This window comes from Sorex araneus, chromosome 11 (genome assembly GCF_027595985.1).
Source record: "Sorex araneus isolate mSorAra2 chromosome 11, mSorAra2.pri, whole genome shotgun sequence".
Classification (NCBI taxonomy): domain Eukaryota; kingdom Metazoa; phylum Chordata; class Mammalia; order Eulipotyphla; family Soricidae; genus Sorex; species Sorex araneus.
In genome coordinates, this window is record NC_073312.1 from 47,393,791 (window position 1) to 47,412,492 (window position 18,702).

The 18,702-nt window shown below is 55.1% G+C and overlaps 1 protein-coding gene across 2 annotated transcripts; it reads left to right on the plus strand.

Annotated features, from left to right (window-relative positions):
• The first annotated feature begins 587 nt into the window (after positions 1 to 587).
• On the plus strand, positions 588 to 18,610 carry YPEL1 (yippee like 1). 2 transcript variants are annotated; one of them, XM_055118751.1, is made up of 6 exons: positions 588 to 842; positions 7,307 to 7,476; positions 11,829 to 12,141; positions 13,421 to 13,464; positions 14,211 to 14,319; positions 16,711 to 18,610. In XM_055118751.1, the coding sequence occupies exons 3-6, from the start codon at positions 12,025 to 12,027 to the stop codon at positions 16,798 to 16,800; spliced, it is 360 nt and encodes a 119-aa protein (XP_054974726.1). In that variant the 5' UTR covers positions 588 to 842; positions 7,307 to 7,476; positions 11,829 to 12,024; the 3' UTR covers positions 16,801 to 18,610. The 2 variants fall into 2 exon arrangements, with proteins under 2 accessions (XP_054974726.1, XP_054974727.1); XM_055118752.1 differs by lacking the exon at positions 7,307 to 7,476.
• The last annotated feature ends 92 nt before the right edge of the window (positions 18,611 to 18,702 follow it).

Genomic DNA, 18,702 nt, shown 5'->3' on the forward strand with positions numbered 1-18,702 from the left:
ATCAGAGAAGGCGAGGTGTTGCAAATCAGGGGTGGTGTCAAGGTTGCTCTCAGGCTGGGGTTAGGGGGTTCTGAAGATTTGGGGGCCAGATGAGGGTCCGAAGGTTCCGGTGGAGGGGCTTTCAGAGATCAGCGACGTTGTCAGAGGAAACGCGCGTGGGACATCGGCCACTCTGCGGACTCAGCCCAGAAGGGTCGGGTTAAGGAAATCCGGGTCCTCAGCACCCCCGGCACGCGGTCCGAGAGAGCTGACGGCCCTGCCTGAGGGGCGCCGAGCCCACCGGCCTCGGAGAGCTCAGGCCTGCCCCCTCCCGACGCCCCAGGCGGCGCCAGCCTGCGCCTGCGCGGGGCCCTTTCCACGGAGCCCACCCAGAACCCCGCCCCGGGCTCCGCCCCGCCCGCTGAGCCCCGGGTCCTGACAGGCTGAGTCCCAGGCCGCGCTCTTGCGCTGGCCAATGGGAGCGCAGCGCGCCCCGCGGCACGTGCGGCCCCGCCCGCCCGCCCGGGAGCCGGCGGCCGGGCCTCGGGGCGCGGACTCGGCGGGGCGGCGGCGCGCGGGGCGGGGCGGGGGCGGGGAGCGGGCGGGGCGGCGCGGTGATTGGGCCGCGCTGCGTGCCGAGGCCGTTAACGGCAGCGCGGCCGGGCCCCGGCTCCAAAACAAAGGGCAGGCGGCCCGCGGGGCGGCGGCGGGGGGATGCCGCGTGCCCTGCCGAGGCGCCAACGGCCGCAGCGCGTCCCGGGCCGTGCGGGGGCCGCCTGAGAGCCGAGCCCGCGCCGACCGAGCTCAGGGCCGGATGGGCGCTGCGGGCCGGGGCGCGGACCGCCGAGCGGCCGTGAGTACAGGTGGGCCTCGACCTGTGGCGCGGGTGGCTCCTTGGGGGCGACCCCGGGAGCCGCGGCTGCGGGCAGTGCCCGGGCCGCACCTGTTGGGCGTCGGGGCCAGCGGGCGGGGCTCGAGGGGGCCGGACCTGTAGGTGTTTTCCTTCCGATTTGGTTCTTTGATTAGTTGCTATTTGGCTCAGCGCGTTTTCTAGAGCGAACCACGAAGTCTGGTCCTTTTGGTTTCCTCGCCCACCCCACCCCTTCCCCGGCCCTGTGCCCCTTTTTATCCTCCCCCGCTCCCGATCCTAGCCATGAAACATTTTACCGAGCAGGAACTAGACGTCTGACGATGCTCCCACACACACTTTTTTTTTTTTTTTTTAAGAAAAAAAGGAGGGAAAATGAATGGGGGAGGGTCGCGATTAGGAAGGGCAATTAAAACCGGGACGTCTCCTAGTTAAGTGCTAGAAGGGAGTAAGGTTTCGGGTCTCCCTATAAAGGGTTGGCCTAAAAGGAATTGTTCTTATTAGTTTACCACTTGTGGCACTTAGTCGTTATTTGAGCAGAGCTAGCCCAAAACAAAAACCCAAACCCACCAAAGCCATCAGCTTCCTAAATCTGCTAAGTAGGGCCTCACCTTCAGGCCTGCCTCTGATTAGTATCTTTGATGTCCCAGTTAGGGGCTGGGGTTCATATCAGATAGTGAATCTGCAGGGACACAGCTCCCTGTTTTTCTTTCTTTCTCTCTTTTTTAAAATGTGGCCTTGCATTGCTTATATCTACTGCAAATGTTCCCTCCCTGCCCTGTCATTTCCGTTGTAAGAATGTTCTCTTTCCCTCCCACTCTCCAAAATGCTCACCGCCCCTCACCTTTTAAGTGGCTCCACCTGAGCTTCGTCCCCCTCCCCACCCCTGCCACCTATGCTTCCCTCCAGCCTCTGCCCCATCTGGCAGCCACAAAACCTATTTGTGGAACTCCATCCCTGATCTGGAGGCTTGATCCCAGGGCTCAACCCTAGTGTAGTTGCGCCTTAAGTCCCACAGTGGTTCCTCCTAGCAGTGCCAAGCAGTGTGGGCTCCTGGAGAACGTTGGTGCCTTGTCTGAAGAATGCCAGTGCTTGGGATCTGAATGACAGTACTGTGGGTAAGGCACTTGCCTTGCACGTGGCCAGCCCAGGTTTGATGCTTCTCATATGGTCCCCCTTACCCGGCCTGGAGTGATTGCTGAGCACAGAGCCAAGAGTAAGTCCTTAGCACTGCTGGGAGTGGAAACAAAAAGAATGCCAAGGCTCAGGACCCCCTACCCAGTCCCCATACTCCTTCCCCTAGTGTCTCACAGTGTTGATGTACCTGTGAGAGTGAGTCTGTGAAGAATAGAGTTAAGGAGGCATAGTGTGCAGCTGAGAGACCACTCCAACGATGGCAACAATCCAGGGAAGGCATGTGAGAGGTCCGGGCCCTTCTGAAGGGCCAGGAGGAAGGCGGTCATACTCAGGCTTGTAGCATAGGGTCTGGTGATACACACCTCAAAAAAGAAAAAAAAAAAGAAAGATGGAGTGATCTTAAGCCTGATTAAGCATAGCCTTTCTTCTCTGTGAGGGCATCCCTTTGAAATGACTTGAAATTGACATGGGAACTGTGAAGACCCCCATAGACAACACTTGTACAGCCCCTGGATTGTATGACAATCCTGTCCTGGATTGCCACAGCACCTTTGCCACTGTGATGCTGACCTAGGTGCAGTTCTTGTAACTAAATTCCAGGCACTGAATTTTTTTTTTTGAGGGGGGGAGATGAGGGGCGCATACCCAGCTCTGAACTCAGGATTTACTCTGGGCAGGGCTCAGGGGTGGTGACAGGGGTGAAACTTGGGTCAGCCATAGGCAAGGCAAGTGTCTTCAGTCCTGTACTGTCTCCCCTGCCCTGTAAAGCTCTTTATGTTGAGAGCAGATTGTTCCATTTCCTGGCCCGACATTTCTGTATTTTTATTGGGCCACATCCCCAGCAGCCCTGGCTGAAGAGATTGCTGGGCACAGAGTCACGAGTAAGTCCAGTGCCCAGAGAGCCCTGGGCAACCCCACATTGTGGTGCTGGTCTGACGATGCTGCTTGAGCCCAGTGGTGCTTGGGGGCACCCAGGGGAAGTAGGGGGAACACTGTGTGGTACCAGGCTTCTTGTATGCCAGGGTGGTTCTCCTTGGCCCTTTATGTATTTTTGTTCCTGGAAGACAGATAAATAGAAAATATTTCAAACCGGAAAAATAGAATTTTTCTTTAAATAGATTTTTTTTTAAATTTGAGATTCATTTGGTTCAAAAATTTTTAGAAACTTAGAATCTAATCCATGAAACCTCTAAGAAGTGGGGGTCGGAGATGAAATTGAGTAAAACTTGGGGGGAATCTGTGAACACAAGCCATGGAGGGCTGAGGGGCCTGGGGAGGGCAACGTGGAGGACTGGGCAGAGATGCCACCAGGGCACTGCTGAGAGCGGAAAGAAACCTTGGGTCCACACTGTCATCCACACCCAGACGGGACCCCCCACTACGGTACCTTCAGAGCCTCAGAGCCAGGAGCCGGAGTCTGAGTGCTTGTGACGGGGTTGAGGGAATCGCTGAGGTCAGCCTGTGAATGGGGACAGAACCTCTCAGGATCCTGTGGATGGCCAGTTCGTCGTTTGGACAAGAGAAGGTGTGGGCTGAGCAGAGCCTGCTCCCTACCCAGGGTGCACACCCCACTGAGCACTGGTGTGGGCACACCACCCCCCTACCCCTCTTTTCCTCCGAGTCTCTACAGAGGGCCTGGAGTGTTTGTCTTCCTCAGCGTGGGATCAGTAACATTGCTTTAGGATTTGCAAGCTCTTCTTCATCCCTGAGAGAGGGGTGCTGTCCTGCCCTGTGCTTCGCCAGCAGCATGGCATGGCCCAGGCAGGGGCTGTGGGAAGCTTCATTCTGTGGGGTGGGGGCGGGGGCTGAAAAGCACAGGTTGCAGGTTCTTAGGAAAGAGCATTATTCATGGGCCTGTGGGAGGCGGTGGAGGCGAGGTGGAGGCTGGGCAGCACCTGGGACACAGGCAAGGAAGGAGCCTGGTGCCTGTGGTCCCTCGAGAGGCCGGGCCTGGTGGGCAAGCACAGGGCACCAAGTGGTGTGGTAGGCAGCTGTTCCCCCTCACCGGCCACAGTGCTCAGGGGCCACAGATCTGCAGGGTGGGGAACAGCTTTTCATCCTGCAGCCACAGAAGGAGTAAGAGAGAGAGAGAGAGAGAGTGCGCGCGCACGCAAAGAAGGCTGGTGCTACCATAGGCATTGCCCTTCTAGATCTTTCCATGCCTGGCACATTCACCTGTTGGGTGTGCATGTGCATTTGGATGGTCAGTACAGACGTACAGAAAAACTTACAGGAGGAAGGCCCTCCCCTGTCTTCCTGTCTGCTGTTGGGGCCCAGGGTGGAACTGAGGACTCACATTCACCAGTGTCTTGACCAGTCTCGTGGTTGGACTTGAGAAAGCTTCTTGTGTGGCCATCACAGCTTAGTCATGTCTCAGGTAAAGTCAGGCCAGACCATCTCCCGGGTTGGCCTCTTCCAGGACAAGGGCCCCAAGCATTGACTGTTGTCACCAAATGCCATGTCGCAGTGGACACTTGCCAGAGGTGGCACCAGCGTTTTGCTCACCTCGGCAAGGCTGTGAGGTGGCTCTCAGTGTGCCCCTAGTTTGCCTCTGTGAGAAACGGGCTCGCATCTGTTCCCCACACTGCAGGCACAGTAGCCCGCTTGTGAACTTTGACTTTAATGCTTTAAAAATGGTTTTTCTCAGGGTAGGGTGTTGGAGCCACACCCGACAGTGTTCAGGGGTTACTCCTAGCTCTGTGCTCAGGGATCATTCCTGGTGATGCTCAGGAGACCCTGGGGTGCTGGGAAGTGAAGCTGGGTCAGCTGTGTGGCAAGGCAGGTGCCTTTACCTGGGTGGTATCTCTCCAGCCCGCCTCTGGCACAGACTCCAGCCCCCACAGGACTGGCTGTGCCCCCTTGGCAGGTGGGTTGGTGTCTTGGAGCTCCTGTTTCCCTGACCTCCAGGTGCCAGTCACTTCCGTGCATCTGTGAGGACTGCTGAGCAGTTTCCTTGCGCCACCCCTGCCCACAGTGCACCCCCTGTCTGCGGGGCTTTCCCCCCCACCAGCAGACCCCACTCACAGGGTCACCTGTGAGCTCACTGCTCTGCTGCTGATTCCACCCTTCCGGAGGGCTTGGGAGCCGGGTGGGATTTTACCTGCGGAGGTAAGGCTGCGAGGCAGGGGCGACCTCCAGTGACCCCCAAGTGCCGCGCTGTCATGTGTGGGGTTTATTTCTCAGATGTGTTTGTCTTTAGAAGTATGGCAACAGCGCCATATGGACATGGGCCTGATTCACATGCTCTTAAAATAATCACACGTACTTATTTTAGAGGAGAAACTTCTGGAATCCAGAATATTGTTTTTGTACTGAAGCATTACCTCATCCCGATATCTATTTGTGGGTGGTAGCTGCCCCGCACCCCGGGAACATGACGCCCTGCGGGGGGCATCTGCTCCAGAGACACCGGCTCTTACCTTGCTCACTACGGTCATGTTGGCTCTGTGAGACCGTCCTTGCAGGCTAGGATGCCCCCAGCCCCACGGGGTCTGCAGGAGTCCCTGGGACGGCAGTGACAGGCCTGGTCAGATCCGTCTGGAGGTGTATCCCCACTGCGAGTGCTGAGATGGGCACCTTGGTCAAGGGTGGCCTGGCGTGGATGGACATTTCGTCAAGGATGGACACTCACAGCGAGGTGTCCAGTACAGGCAGATATGGGCAGCCCTGAGAACTTCAGAACCAACAGGAAACCTGGGCAAGCAGCCACTTTGCTTGTTCATCATCGTGGGGTCCACAGCCAGCACTGCTGGGGGGTCCTGCAGCGCAGGGAGCCCACCGCGTGCTTCACACATGCCGACCTGTGCTCCTGCCTTCATGCCCCGCTGGCCCGTGGTGCCCCCTTGCCCGTTCTGATGACAACACAGAGTGGCGTCTCATTCAGAAACTGCGGCTCAGAGTAGGGCTGACCCTGCAGTGATCTCTTGGGTCTGCAGGAGTGTCCCCCACGAAGGGGGTCTCTGAGCCTCTGCTGCTCTGAAGTCAAACTGCAGTGTGGTATTTATTATCCAATAAGAGAAACACCGGGGGGAGGGGGTGGCAGAGAGATGGTACAGTAGGGCACTGCTTTGTACGTGGCCAACCTGGGTTCGATCCCCGTCATTCCATATGGTACCCTGACCACTGTCAGGAGTGAGTCCTGAGCATTGCTGGGTATGGCCCCAAAATCAAAGAGAGAGAGAGATAGAAATTCAGAAATGTCAGAGCAGACTCCACAGAGCTCAACTTCCTTCCTTGAAACTGTCATTATTAAAGGATCCAGGCACCAGGGAACAGAGCATGTGCAGGGCAAGGAGACAGCTGGGGCGGGCATAGGGGGAGGGTCCCGAGGGACACTTGGCTCTGTGAGCACAGGGAGAATGTTGAGCTTCTCAAAGAGGGGAAGTGCCAGAGTGATAATACAGTGCAAAGAGCAGTAGCCTTACCTGTGGCTGATCTTGGTTCAATCCCTGGCACACCCATATGGTCCCCTGAGCCCCGCCAGGGGGGATTCCTGAGTGCAGATCCCTGAGCATCAACAGGTCTCCAAGTCCCAAAGTCCCCCACTTCAAGTTTAATGAAAACTTTAGGGGCTGGGGAGATAGTACAGTGGTCCCCAAAGCACTGCCAGAATTAATATTCCTGAGGCAGAGCCGGGAGTAACCCTGAGCATAGCCAGGTGTGACTCAAACCCCCCAAAAAATAAACTTGTGTCAAAGAGGGAAGAATGCCAGGGTTGAACTTGTAAGCAGTTTGGTCGACTAGGGCAACAGACAACATCTGACAAGCTAGACAGGAGAGATTGTGCCGGGGGCACTGCACAGGGTCCCCTCAGCACTGCCTGGTGTGGGCCCCCCAAAAAAACTAGACTGTGATTTGGGTTCAGTGTGATACCCTTTATTCTAAAGAAAGCCAGGGGGAAATTCAGGATTGGCATCTGGCTAGATAGCTAGGGCTGGGGTGGCGGATCACCGCTGGGCATACTGAATGCAGTCAGACTGCTTTACCACTGGCAGCGGAGACCCAACACGGGGAAGGAAGCAGGCTTCCTTTTATTTATTTATTTTTTCAAAGTTTTTATTGAAACTTACTTAGATGTGAGGGGAGAGGAAGAGAGGAAGTACATGTTCGGGAGAGAACACGGACTTCTCGGGAGCAGTAAAAGCAAGCAGAGAGACAGACACGCGAGGTCCGTGTTCAGGGGAGACTGTGGTGGGGGAGCAGGCCACCAGGCTTCCTCGGCCCGAGCCGGTGTCCCGCGGTGGCCTTCTGTGTCGGGCGGTGGGAGTTACTCCTCCTCGTGTCAGGTATGAAGTAAGACCTGGTTTGGTTTTCCTCCTGTAGGTACCCAGTCGTGCGGGTCCCTCTGGGGCGGGTCTGAGCTTTCCCCGTGAGCTGCACCGGTTGCTGGGGCTCCCTCTCCTCGCGCTGCGGGTGTTGCTGTCCTGAGCCAGGCCCACTCGGGCTGTGACAATCATGGAGAGGGACAGCACATGCTTGCCAGCGGACTCCGGGTGAGTCGCTGCCCCCGTCTCCCTCCCCACGAGCATGCGGACCTCTTCTGGCCTTGGGCATGAAGGCTTGTAGGACATGTCGCCCTGAGAATGACACCGTGACAGTGAGGGGCTTGGGGACCCCCTCAACTGGCGAGGGTGGGGGAGCAGAGACGAAAGTCACTCTCTGACCTGCCTCTCCCCTTCCTTCTTCCGTCACACAGGCCAGAAAACTCTCCTGGCCACGGCCTTCCTGTCCCTGGGGGTGGGAATGTGTCTTGTGAGGTGGGTGTGTGTGGGGGGGCGGGGGCTGGGCCATGCCTTGTTGTGCTTAGTGGCTATTCCTGATCCTGTGCTCCAGGGTCACTCCTGGACTCCTGGAGGTGCTTGGGGGATCATATGTGGTGCTGGGGATTGAACGAGACTCAGCAGCTTGCAATGCCATTGCCCCCACCCTCTGTACTCTGTCCAGCCCAGGAAGACACTGTTTTTGTTGTTTTTGCACCACTAGGAAGTGTTCAGGGGTCACTCCTGGTGGTGCTCAGGGGACTATATGGGATGCTGAGGATGGAACCCAGGCCATCCATGTACAAGGCCAGTACCTTCCCCGTTCTCTGTCAGCCTAGGGGGACACTCTTCGCACAGAGATGGGACTTGGGGGCCTCAGAAGCTGTCAGCAAACCCTGACAGTCTCAGCCTTGTCTTCTCCAAGTTATTATTCCTCACTGCCCTGGCCTCACCTGTTGTCTGTCAACTGTTCACACCTGCAAACCTTTGCCTACCCAGTATAAAAGCGTCCTGCTCTGATCTCTCCTTCAGTTCCTCACTCTCCTGGGAGGGCTTCCAGCCACTGTAAACTTGAGTGAAGTTGGTTTGCTTTTCTCCTGCTCATCTTGGGTTACCTAAAGTTTAGATCCAGCCAGGAGATTCTCCATAAGGAGAGTCAAGCAAAATGTTTCATTCTTCTGCAGACACAGGACATTTTATTAGGGTGTTGAGGGGGGCAGGTAGTGGTGATTGCTGCTGTGATGCTGGGGGCCGATGGGCCATACACCTGAGCCATGTTCAGTGGCCAGAGGCTGCTGGAGGTCATGCCTAGGCCTCATATGAGCACAGCATGTGCTGCCACCGAATCCGTCCCGGCCCTTACATTTCAGTCATGAATGTAAGGGTCTGGCTCCTGGCATGGCTGCACACATACACCTTTCTGGATTCTTACTTGAATAGCATTTCATTTAAAAATTACTGGGGCTGGAGCGATAGCACAGCGGGTAGGGCATTTGCCTTGCACGCAGCCGACCTGGGTTAGATTCCCAGCATCCCATAGGGTCCCCTGAGCCAGGAGTAATTCCTGAGTGCATGAGCCAGAAGTGACCCCTAAGCATCGCTAGGTGTGACCCAAAAAGAAAAAATAAATAAATAAATAAATAATAAAAAATTACTTTCAGGGGCCGAAGTGTAGGTGATTTGCCTTGCATGGGACCAACCCGGCTTCTGTTCCTAGAACTTCATGATGCCAGGCATGATCCCTGAGCACAGAGCCAGGAATAAGCTGTGAACACTGCCAGGTGTGACCCCAAAGCAACAATTTATTTTTCAGGTGGGACAGTACTTGCCTACTTGAAGGCCTGATTTGACCCCAAGCACTGTGTGGTCCTCTGAGCACCACTAGATCCTAGCACCCAACTGTCAGCAGCATAGAACCAGCCCAAGCATCACTGGGGATGGTCCCTTTAAAAGACCACTCGGGAGTGCTGCTCACAGCTGTCTCCCTTCTTCCCCCTTGGCCTGAGTTTTGTTTTGTATTGTTTTGGGGCCATCTCTGGTGGTAACAGGGCTGACTCCTGGTTCTGTGCTCAGGGATCACCCCTGGCGGAGCTCAGAGGACCATGTGTGGTACCCAGGTCCGGCGCAAGCAGGCCAGCACTTTATCTGCTGTGGCAGCACTCTGGCCCCTGCCCTCAATTTTGTGCCTTCTTTGTGAAGGTGTTTCCTTTCGTTGGTTTATCCTCAGAGACTGTATCCATCAGATACTGCTAGTGCGTGAGGCTGTTTTCCCTGGGATCTGTTCCATCCCTTTGCAGCAGTCATGGGGACTGGGGGGAGGGTGGCACACAGATTCACCAGTGCTCTCTGGGGCTATACTCATGCTCACATCATGACATCCCAAGGCTTGTCAGCGCCCTCGTTGAGGTGCTTGCACACACCTCGCCATGCAGCAGAGCCGCCCACTAGGAAGGCACTGAAGGTTCCAGACAGCAGAGCGTGGGACTGGAAGATCCAACTTGTGGCCGCCCACCTTCAGGCACTTTAGTGATTGCTGAATCTTCCTTTGCCCTCCCTTGTAATCTTCATGTCTCATTTTTCTGGCCTCGCGGAGACCAGCAGTGCTCAGGGCCTTTTCCTGGCTCTGTGCTCAGGGATCTCTCCTGGAAGTGCTCAGGGTCTAGATCGGGTGCTGGGGATCAAGCCCCGGTCAGTGTGTGCCAGTGCCTTCCCCGCTGTGTTCTCGCTCCAGCCCGTGGCCATCTTTATTCGCCAGTTCTCTCCTTTAAAGTTGAGATTTAAGTCTGCTGCTGTTTTTCTTCTGAATAAAGCCTGTCCTTAAACTTAGATGGTTTTTGTTTCGTTTTGTTTTTTTCGCTCAGGTCAAACTTTTTGGTTGTCTAAAAATGCCTTTCGGGAGGGGCGGGGGTTACTTTCAGTGATGCTCTGGGGTTGTTACTCAGGGATAACTTCTGCTGGTCTCGGGGCACATACAGGATGCAAGGGATGGAACCTGGATAAGGCAAACACCCTACCACTCTCCTATCTTTCTGGTCCCATGAAAATGTTATTTTCTGCTCTCACTGGATGTGGAACTCTAGTTTTCATTCAGAACCTGGAGGTACCTTTTCCTAGTGCCTTCGAGTTTCATTCTTTGGAGACGTTTGTTCTATCAAAACAAACTTGTCCCCTTCTTGTGACTTGGGGTTTTTTTCTGGGTGTGTTGCGTTTTGTTGGGGGGCCATCACCAGCAGTGCTCGCAGTTCACTCCTGACTGCTTAGGGATCATAGAGCCTGGTGGGATGCTGGCGCTAGAATCCGGTTCACTGCACGCCAGGCAGGCACCTGCCCTACTGCATTCTCTCTCTGACACCAAGAGTTTGTTTTTTAAAATCTATTCTAGGAGCTGGAGCAATAGCACAGCGGGTAGGGCGTTTGCCTTGCACGCGGCCGACCCAGGTTCGATTCCCAGCATTCATATCGTCCTCCAGCACTGCCAGGAGTAATTTCTGAGTGCAGAGCCAGGAGTAACCCCTGAGCATCACCGGGTGTGACCCAAAAAGCAAAATAAATAAATAAATAGATAAATAAATAAAAGGAGGCCTTAGTGCAGCTTTTTAAAAAGTTTCTTGGCATTGCATAAGGTACAAAATATATTTGGTCAAATGTTCTTCTAAACTTAATTTATCTGTGAAAGTCATTCACCTGCAATTCCCAGCTAAACTTAGGATAGTTATGGGGCCGGAGTTGACATGACAGTGGGTCAGGCCTAGCCTTGCATGCGGTCGGCCAGTTTGGATCCCCAGCACCCATGCCTGCGAGGAGTAATCCATCCATGAGTACAGAGCCAGGAGGAAGTCCTGAGCATTGCCAGGCGTGGCCCCAAAACAAGGTTAAACAGTGATCAAGTATGAGATGAGCCAAATAAATAGTAGAGTGGGCAGGGAACTTACCTTTCATCAGGCTGACCCGGTTCAGTCCCTCGCACCATATAAGGTCCCTCAAGCCCCATCAGGAGTTGATCCCTGACCACTGCTGGGTGAGACCCAGAAACCAAAAGTATGTAGCATTGGGTTTTTTTTTTTTGGTTTTTGGGTCACACCCAGCAATACACAGGGGTTACTCCTGGCTCTTCACTCAGGAATTACCCCTGGCGGTGCTCAGGGGACCATATGGGATGCTGGGATTAGAACCCGGGTCGGCCGCTTGCAAGGCAAACGCCCTACCCGCTGTGCTATTGCTCCAGCCCCCACGTTCTTTTTTTTTTTTTGCTTTTTTTTTGGGGGGGTCACACCCAGCAATGCACAGGGGTTACTCCTGGCTCTGCACTCAGGAATTACTCCTGGCGGTGCTCAGGGGACCATATGGGATGCTGGGATTTGAACCCGGGTCGGCCACGTGCAAGGCAAACGCCCTACCCACTGTGCTATCACTCCAGCCCCCCGTTCTTTTTTTTTTTTTTACAAAGCTAAGTGTGGTGCCAGGGCCTAACCCAGGGCCTTTTGTCCCTGTCTCCCCCTGCCCCCTACTCATAGCCCTGTTCACCGGAGACCATTGATGGGTGGCCCCTCACCACAGCTCACTGATTGGTCTTCATTTGCCAACAGGTTGTGACGCCACTGTCTTGTCCCTGCCGTGTGGAGGGTGACACCGCTGTTTTGTCCCCACTGTGCGCACAGGGCTGCACGCCCTCCGACGACAACGGTGCTTGCGTGCATCCAGTGCTGTTTTGGTCCAAGGGCCCAGCAGAGCTACCCTGCGCCCAGCGCCAGCCAAGGGCTGAGTGTGGAGGGCACCGCCGAGATGGTGAAGTTGACCAAATCCAAAACGTTCCAAGCTTATCTGCCAAACTGCCACCGCACATATAGCTGTGTCCACTGCAGAGCCCACTTGGCCAACCATGACGAGCTGATCTCCAAGGTGAGGCCTGGGTCTTGCAGGGGCTGAGGAGGGGGCACGCCGGGGCACGCAGACGTTGGACTTCCTCTATAAGCTGTGCAGAGCTCAGCTCTCGACCCCGGGGGTCCGGTCATGAGCTTTGCACAGCGGGCAGATTAGGAGGTTGGGCAGCCTGGGATTCCCAGAGATCACTAAGAGCAGAGTGAGCCAGCCAGACGTGGCGCGGCCCAGTAAGTGGCGGAGCAGAGGCAGCCAGAAGCCCAGGGGAAGAACTCTAGGAGAGGATTGAGAAGTGTTGAGGTTCCACGTGGGTGAGGAAAAAAGGGGCGGTGCGAGGACATGGGATGATGCTTCCAGAAGATGTCCAGGAGGATAGCCTCGGACACTCCTAGCAGGGCTGAAATACTCAGAGCAGAGCTGCGGGCTCCTTGTTCTCAGGCTCCAGCAGCAGCACCTGTCCCCGGTCACTGGGGCTCCCTGTTAAAGCCCCAGCAGGCTTCTCACTTGAACAAGCTTTTCCCTCTTTCTCACTTCACATCTTTCCATTAAGTTTAACTCTATTGAAACAATGTTGCTTCACTAAACAAAATGACCCACTGGTAATGGTTGTTTCCTGTTTCCTGCCCACCCCCCCTTCCCCCTCCCCCTCCCCCTTCTGCCTTTTTATGGGCTCCTTGAGTCCCAGGCCCCCCCCCCAAGCCTGCCCAGAGCTGGCATTTTCCAGGAACCCAGCTTGGGTTTGGGCTTCTTGTTTCACTTTAGTAAAACTTGTTTTTGACTAGGTAATAACAAGACTTTTGTCTCTGCCCACGTGAAATGAAAACTAGTGACCATGGTTCAAAAGGCTGGACTCCAAGCCTTGCATGCCTGAGGTCCCAAGTGTGATGCCCCGTATTGAATGGCACCAAGTGCTAAAGGTCGAATTCCTGGTGGTCCCTCTCCCCGGGCCCCCAAGCATAGGCAGGGAGGCTCCCCGAGCAGGCTGTGCTGGAGAGACCGTGCTCCCCAGTGACTCAGCAGCTCCTGTGTCCCTTCATGCTTGGGGTTAGGAGTGGACGCCCTTGGACACCTCCTCTCGGGGCCTTGGCAAGGTGGCACCCAGCCGGAAGGTCCAGAAGGTGAAGCTGAGTGCCCGGCAGCTGGCTGGGCCTGTGGGTCCTGCACAGGTGCACATGGGCGCGTGTGGCCCCAGCAGGGTCCGCCCCTCTGGTCACTGCACCTTCTGCCTTGCCTGTCCGTGGCCGGAGAGTCCCCTTTGTCTACCACACCCAGACTTTGACGACTTTCCCCTTCTTTGCAGTCCTTTCAGGGAAGCCAGGGACGAGCCTACCTCTTCAATTCTGTGTGAGTACCACTGCCCGTGGCCTCGTGGGCTGCCTGTGCCCGTTGCTCCTCTGCATACTGTGACAGCTCGAACTTGTGACAAGAGTCCCCGGGGCTTCTTGACCCAGCTCTGAACGTGGGTCTTTTATGACCTTGCTCCCTTCAGTGCCCCCCCTTTACAGTTTTCACCTGGGCCCTCTTTGCATCCTGTGCGCTGGGGGCCCACAGAAGCCTCATGCCCCGTTGAGAAAGGCTGGTGTGGGTTGATCCCTTTGCCTGAGTCACCGACACGCTCAGCCTCGTGGGCTGCAGCTGCGGCTTATTACTGTGCGGGACCTAGCCGCCTCCCGAACTCGCCCTGGCCTGCCAGTCTTGTGGGGCAAGTGAAAGAAAAAAGTGCTTCCTCCTCATAGGAGGTGGTCAGTGGGCAGCCATGGGGGAGGCAGAGTGCCAGAAAAACACCCGTGTGTTGGGGGCTGGAGGGATAGCATAGCGGGTAGGGCATTTGCCTGGCACATGGCCGACCCAGGTTCAATTCCCAGCATCCCATATGGTCCCCTGAGCACTTCCAGGTGTGGTTCCTGAGTGCAGAGCCAGGAGTAACCCCTGTGCATTGCCAGGTGTGACCCAAAAAGAAAAAAAAAAAAAAAAAACCACCCGTGTGTTCTGATAGTGTTTGGCTGGAGAAACCAGCCAAGTGAGGGCCAGTGTGGGAGCGGGAGGCCCTGGGGCGGGGGTGCCTGTCCCAGCAGCCCGCCTCTCCCCAGGGTGAACGTGGGCTGTGGCCCCGCGGAGGAGCGTGTCCTCCTGACTGGCCTGCACGCGGTGGCGGACATCTACTGCGAGAACTGCAAGACCACGCTCGGGTGGAAATACGTGAGTGTCCCCCATGCCCTCTGCCTCCAGAGCAGCTGCACGGGCAGAAGCTGCCAGGCTCCAGATTTGTAGGGTAGCAAGGCATGCCCCTCACCCCACCCCACCCCCACGGACCCCGGAAGTGTGAGAGATCCTGGCGGCCCAAGGCCCGTGTTTTACAATAGAATCTCTTGAACCATCTCAGGCTTGAGGCAGCCACAGGGCCCACCAGGCAGCAGAAAACGGAGCCAGGCTGTTGCTCATGGCGGAGCACTGGCCTGAGAGTCCGGGGCTCTGGTTCCATCCCCGACATTGGCAGCAACTCACAATAAAAACCCGCACAGACCCGCTGGCTGTGGGAGTCCTCTGAGGCGGGGGTGGGGGACTGCTCCTGCGTCTCTGGGGACACAGACTGGTGGCCAGTGCTGACACTGCAGAGGAGCAAGTATGACCCTCGGGGCTCAGGACCTGTGAGGGTCCAAAGACAAAGGTGCCCCGGCCCCCGTGCCACCCTTTTTTTTTTTGGCAGCTGATGAGATTTTCTGGCGCCAGCAGGAGGTGGCTTATGGGCATGACCCCTGCGTCGCCAGAGACTTGAGGGGAAATGGGCAATGGGCAGAGGATCTCCACTTCCCGTCCCATTGAGCCCAGAGTCCAAGGTCACAAAGTTCCACATTACCTGGGTTCTGTCGGATTTCACTCATGCGTGAGGCTCGGCCCGAGCATGTGGGCATCGGTTTTGAGCGTGGCGGCAGTTGGGTTCTGGAGCTTTTCGGCTGCCGGGGCTGGGTCCCTTGGGGCAGGGAGCACCCTCTGGGGCACCCTGAGTGAAACAGCCTGGTGCGGAGTCTGGTGGCACGGCTATGGGGGGCGTCATGTTGCTCCCTTCTGGGGAAAAAGCCGTGTGATCTGGATGGCGGCTCATGACGAGATTAACTGGACCCAGCAGGAGGTGGCTTTTTTATTTTTCACTTTTCTTTTTAAATTTTTAAAAAATTATTTTATAAGTTAGTTCACAATATTTGATTACAATAAATATTCAAACACCAATCCCACCACCGTTACACCTTCCCACCACAAATTCAGGATGCTTCCATCCTAAACCCCAATTCTGTCCCAAAACACAACCAAAAGAATATATTTTGTATTGTCTGTTATGAAGAACTGCTGAACATGCTTCCAAAAAAGTGTTCATATATGAAACAGTGTAAAGATTGTTCTATTTTGGCAGGAGCCATTAAGACATTCTATAGGATATCACTAACACGTTGAAGTTTGGGTGATGTGAGCTTTGGTATATATATCTGAAAATATATGTGCATATATATATATGTATTTCCCTCTATGATTTCTTACCTACCGTCTGAACCCCATCAGATATGGTATGGTAATCATGGAGAATGGGTAGGGAGCCTCTTAGGATGGTCCAGGAATATGTTCACTCACTCATATGTGAGACTCAGCCTGAGTGGGTGGGGTGCAGCCTGGGAGCGTGGTGGCAGTTGGGTTGTGGAGATCAGCTGCTGGGCCTGGGTCCCTTGGGGCGGAGGGGGGCTCTCACCCGCCCCCATCTGGGGCGCCCCAAGTGAAAACAGCCTAGCATGGAGTCTGGTGGCATGGCTATGGGGGCCTCATTTTATGCTCCCTCCCAGGAGGAGCAGCCGTGTGATCTGGAGGGTGGCCGATGACGACATTGTCTGGTGCCGGCAGGAGGTGGCTTATGGGTCCTTGAACCAAGTGGTGCTGCCTTGCTCCTGTCACCTCTCTGGGTTCCTTGCGTCCTGCATCCCCCTGCCTGAGCATCCCAGCAGGGCACAGCCCTGGCATGTCCTCTGCCCAGCTCTATGATTGAGAGCCTGCTCGTGCCCAGCACCCCCAGCCCCATTCTGAAGCACATCTGGCCTCTGCTGCTCCCTGTGTCTCATGCTCCCTTGTGTGTAGACAGGCCCAGCAAGGCTAGTTCACCGGCCTGTGCCCACCCACAGCCCGATACCTGGACTGTGAACAAGCACATCTAGCACATATTTTGTCTTTGGGCCATACCCACCTGTACTCAGAGCTTACTCCTGGTTCTGCACTCAGGAAGATCAGGGACTGTATGGGATGCTGGGGATTGAACCCAGGTTGGCAGCCTATAAGGCAGGTGCCTTACCCCACACTGTACCCCACTCTGCCTAACACCCAACACACTTTTTTGGGGTCATACCCAGAGTTGCTTAGGGGTTACTCCTAGTATTACTCCGGGGACCATATGAGATGCCGGGGATTGAACCCGGGCTGGCTGCATGCAAGGCAAGCTCCCTACCCACTGTCCTATCGCTCTGGCCCCACTTATTTTCTTTATGAAGAATGTAATGAAGTTGAACAAGGAAATAAGATTGTGTTCTGAACCCTTCTCTCTCTCTCTTCAAGGAGCATGCCTTTGAGAGCAGTCAGAAATACAAGGAAGGGAAATTCATTATTGAGCTGGCACATATGATCAAGGACAACGGCTGGGAGTGACACGGAGCTGTTCTCTTTTGAATATTATTTTGTCAGAGACTTCAAATGTAATGAAAACCTAGAGCATGTGGATGGCAGTCTGTTTCTTGAACTCAGCCCCGGCAGGCTGGCCTCTCCCTGCTGGTCCCGTGGGTAAGTTGTCCCTCCAGCCTGGTTTCTGAAAGTCTTCAAATGGCCTTTGTCTAACTTCTCGCATGTCCGAGCCAGAACTCACCAACTGACAACTTACCACCGTCAAGAGTTTTAGTTCGTGCCTTCAAGACGAGTTTGGGTGTGTCCTTTCACCGAGACCAAGTGGGGCCTCTTCAGAGAGCAAGTCCTGCCCTTCTCGAGTAGCGTGAAGGGACTACAGCCCACTTTTCCCTGAATTTTAGAGACTACAAATCGGTGATTCCTCCTGCAGGTGAGCTTTGGCAACCTGTGCTCACTTAGTTTGTTTCAGGTATAGCCAGCAAATACGTGAACAAGGGTATTTGGGGTTTGGGTTTTTTTCTCTTTTGGTTGGTTGGTTTTAAGCCTGTTTAAAGACAGAGGACACTGCTAGCATTTTAGATAAGCTAGAGAAATGTGATAGATGGGCCAACTTAATTATCTGAGAATTAGGACTCGGGCCAGAGAGGCCTGGAGGCTAAGAGGTGGGCCCAGAGTCAAGTGTTCACGCTGGACCCACTAAAACTGGGTTCTTTTTCCACTCGGATGTACTTGACGAGTCATTTTTGCTGATGGAATTCTGTCAGATCGACAGGGAAACTGCAGCTGGAGATTTGCCAGTTTTAACATGCTTTCAGGAAAGGTGCAAGTTACAGGGTGCAGCATGTCCGTGAAGGGCCTGGGTTTGTGAGAAGCTTCACTCTCCACCCAGCCTGGCTCTGGGCGAGGCTGGGGTAGCTCAACATGGCGTCTCCCAAGCACGCCTGTGTGGGAGGGGCTGTGCAGGCAGTGAGCCAGGTTGTGGACAGGCTAGGCCCCAAAGCACCCCCAGTTTGGGGCTGAGCCTCCCCACCTTCCCCAGTGGTGCGGCCTGTTGCCGTGGGTGTCCGTAAGAGGCACCGGGTGCTCTCACCCTGATGAGGCTCACAGGGGCATCAAAAGCCTGGGGGTGCGGAGAGCAAGGTCTGGCCAGACAAGCCAGCTCAGAATCTGCACGAGGCAAGGTCAGCCTGGTGGTGAGTGCAAGCCGCAGGCCCCGGGGTTGGGGAGGTCCTCAGCTGGAGCTCCCCTGTGGCACTGACTGGAGAGAGCTGCCTCCTACCCCGGGTGTGGGGCTGCAGTGCCACTGAGTACTGAGGAACTGTTAACCCTGCCCCCGCCACCCCATTGTCTTCACCTTGGGTGGAAGTGGGCATCGGGCAGCTAAGCAGCCGCACCTGGGCCTACCTTTGGCACGCTGCTGCACAACTCCTGGCTTTGAGTATGCCACACCACCACTGTGGCTGGGCGCAGAGGTCTGCAGATGCCTCATTGGTAGGCCGAGCCCTGCAGCTTGCCCTAGGGGAACGGAGAGGACTGGAAGACCTTCTGAGCGTGGGCATGGGCACTGAGCTGCGCCACCGCCCTGCTCACCTCAGTTCCAGTGCGTGTCCCGAGGTTCCCAGAGGATTGGGGGGTAACATCACAGGGCACCTCTGAGCAGTCCTGAGCACTTCACTTAAACTGAAGATTATTCTAAAATGCTTCTGACTTTTGTATGTAACTGAAACTTCTATTTAAGCTTTTCTATGTTCTTGGCAAGTTTACGGCTCCTTCAGTTTGAGCACTTTGGTTTTTGTATTGTCTTTTGTGATGGCATTGACAAATTTTTACAAGTGGTTTTCTGACTTATTTTGTATTTCTTTTATAATCGATAGCAACAAAACTTGCATTCCTCTTTTGTTGTTCTGCATAACTCAAGCTCCTTTTGAA

Bases quoted from the DNA above. Each gene is read 5' to 3' on its own strand.
- YPEL1 (XM_055118751.1), top strand. From the start codon at position 12,025: ATGGTGAAGTTGACCAAATCCAAAACGTTCCAAGCTTATCTGCCAAAC. The intron at 12,142-13,420 runs GTGAGGCCTGGG...CCTTCTTTGCAG, and splicing joins ATGACGAGCTGATCTCCAAG to TCCTTTCAGGGAAGCCAGGG. The intron at 14,320-16,710 runs GTGAGTGTCCCC...TCTCTCTTCAAG, and splicing joins CCACGCTCGGGTGGAAATAC to GAGCATGCCTTTGAGAGCAG.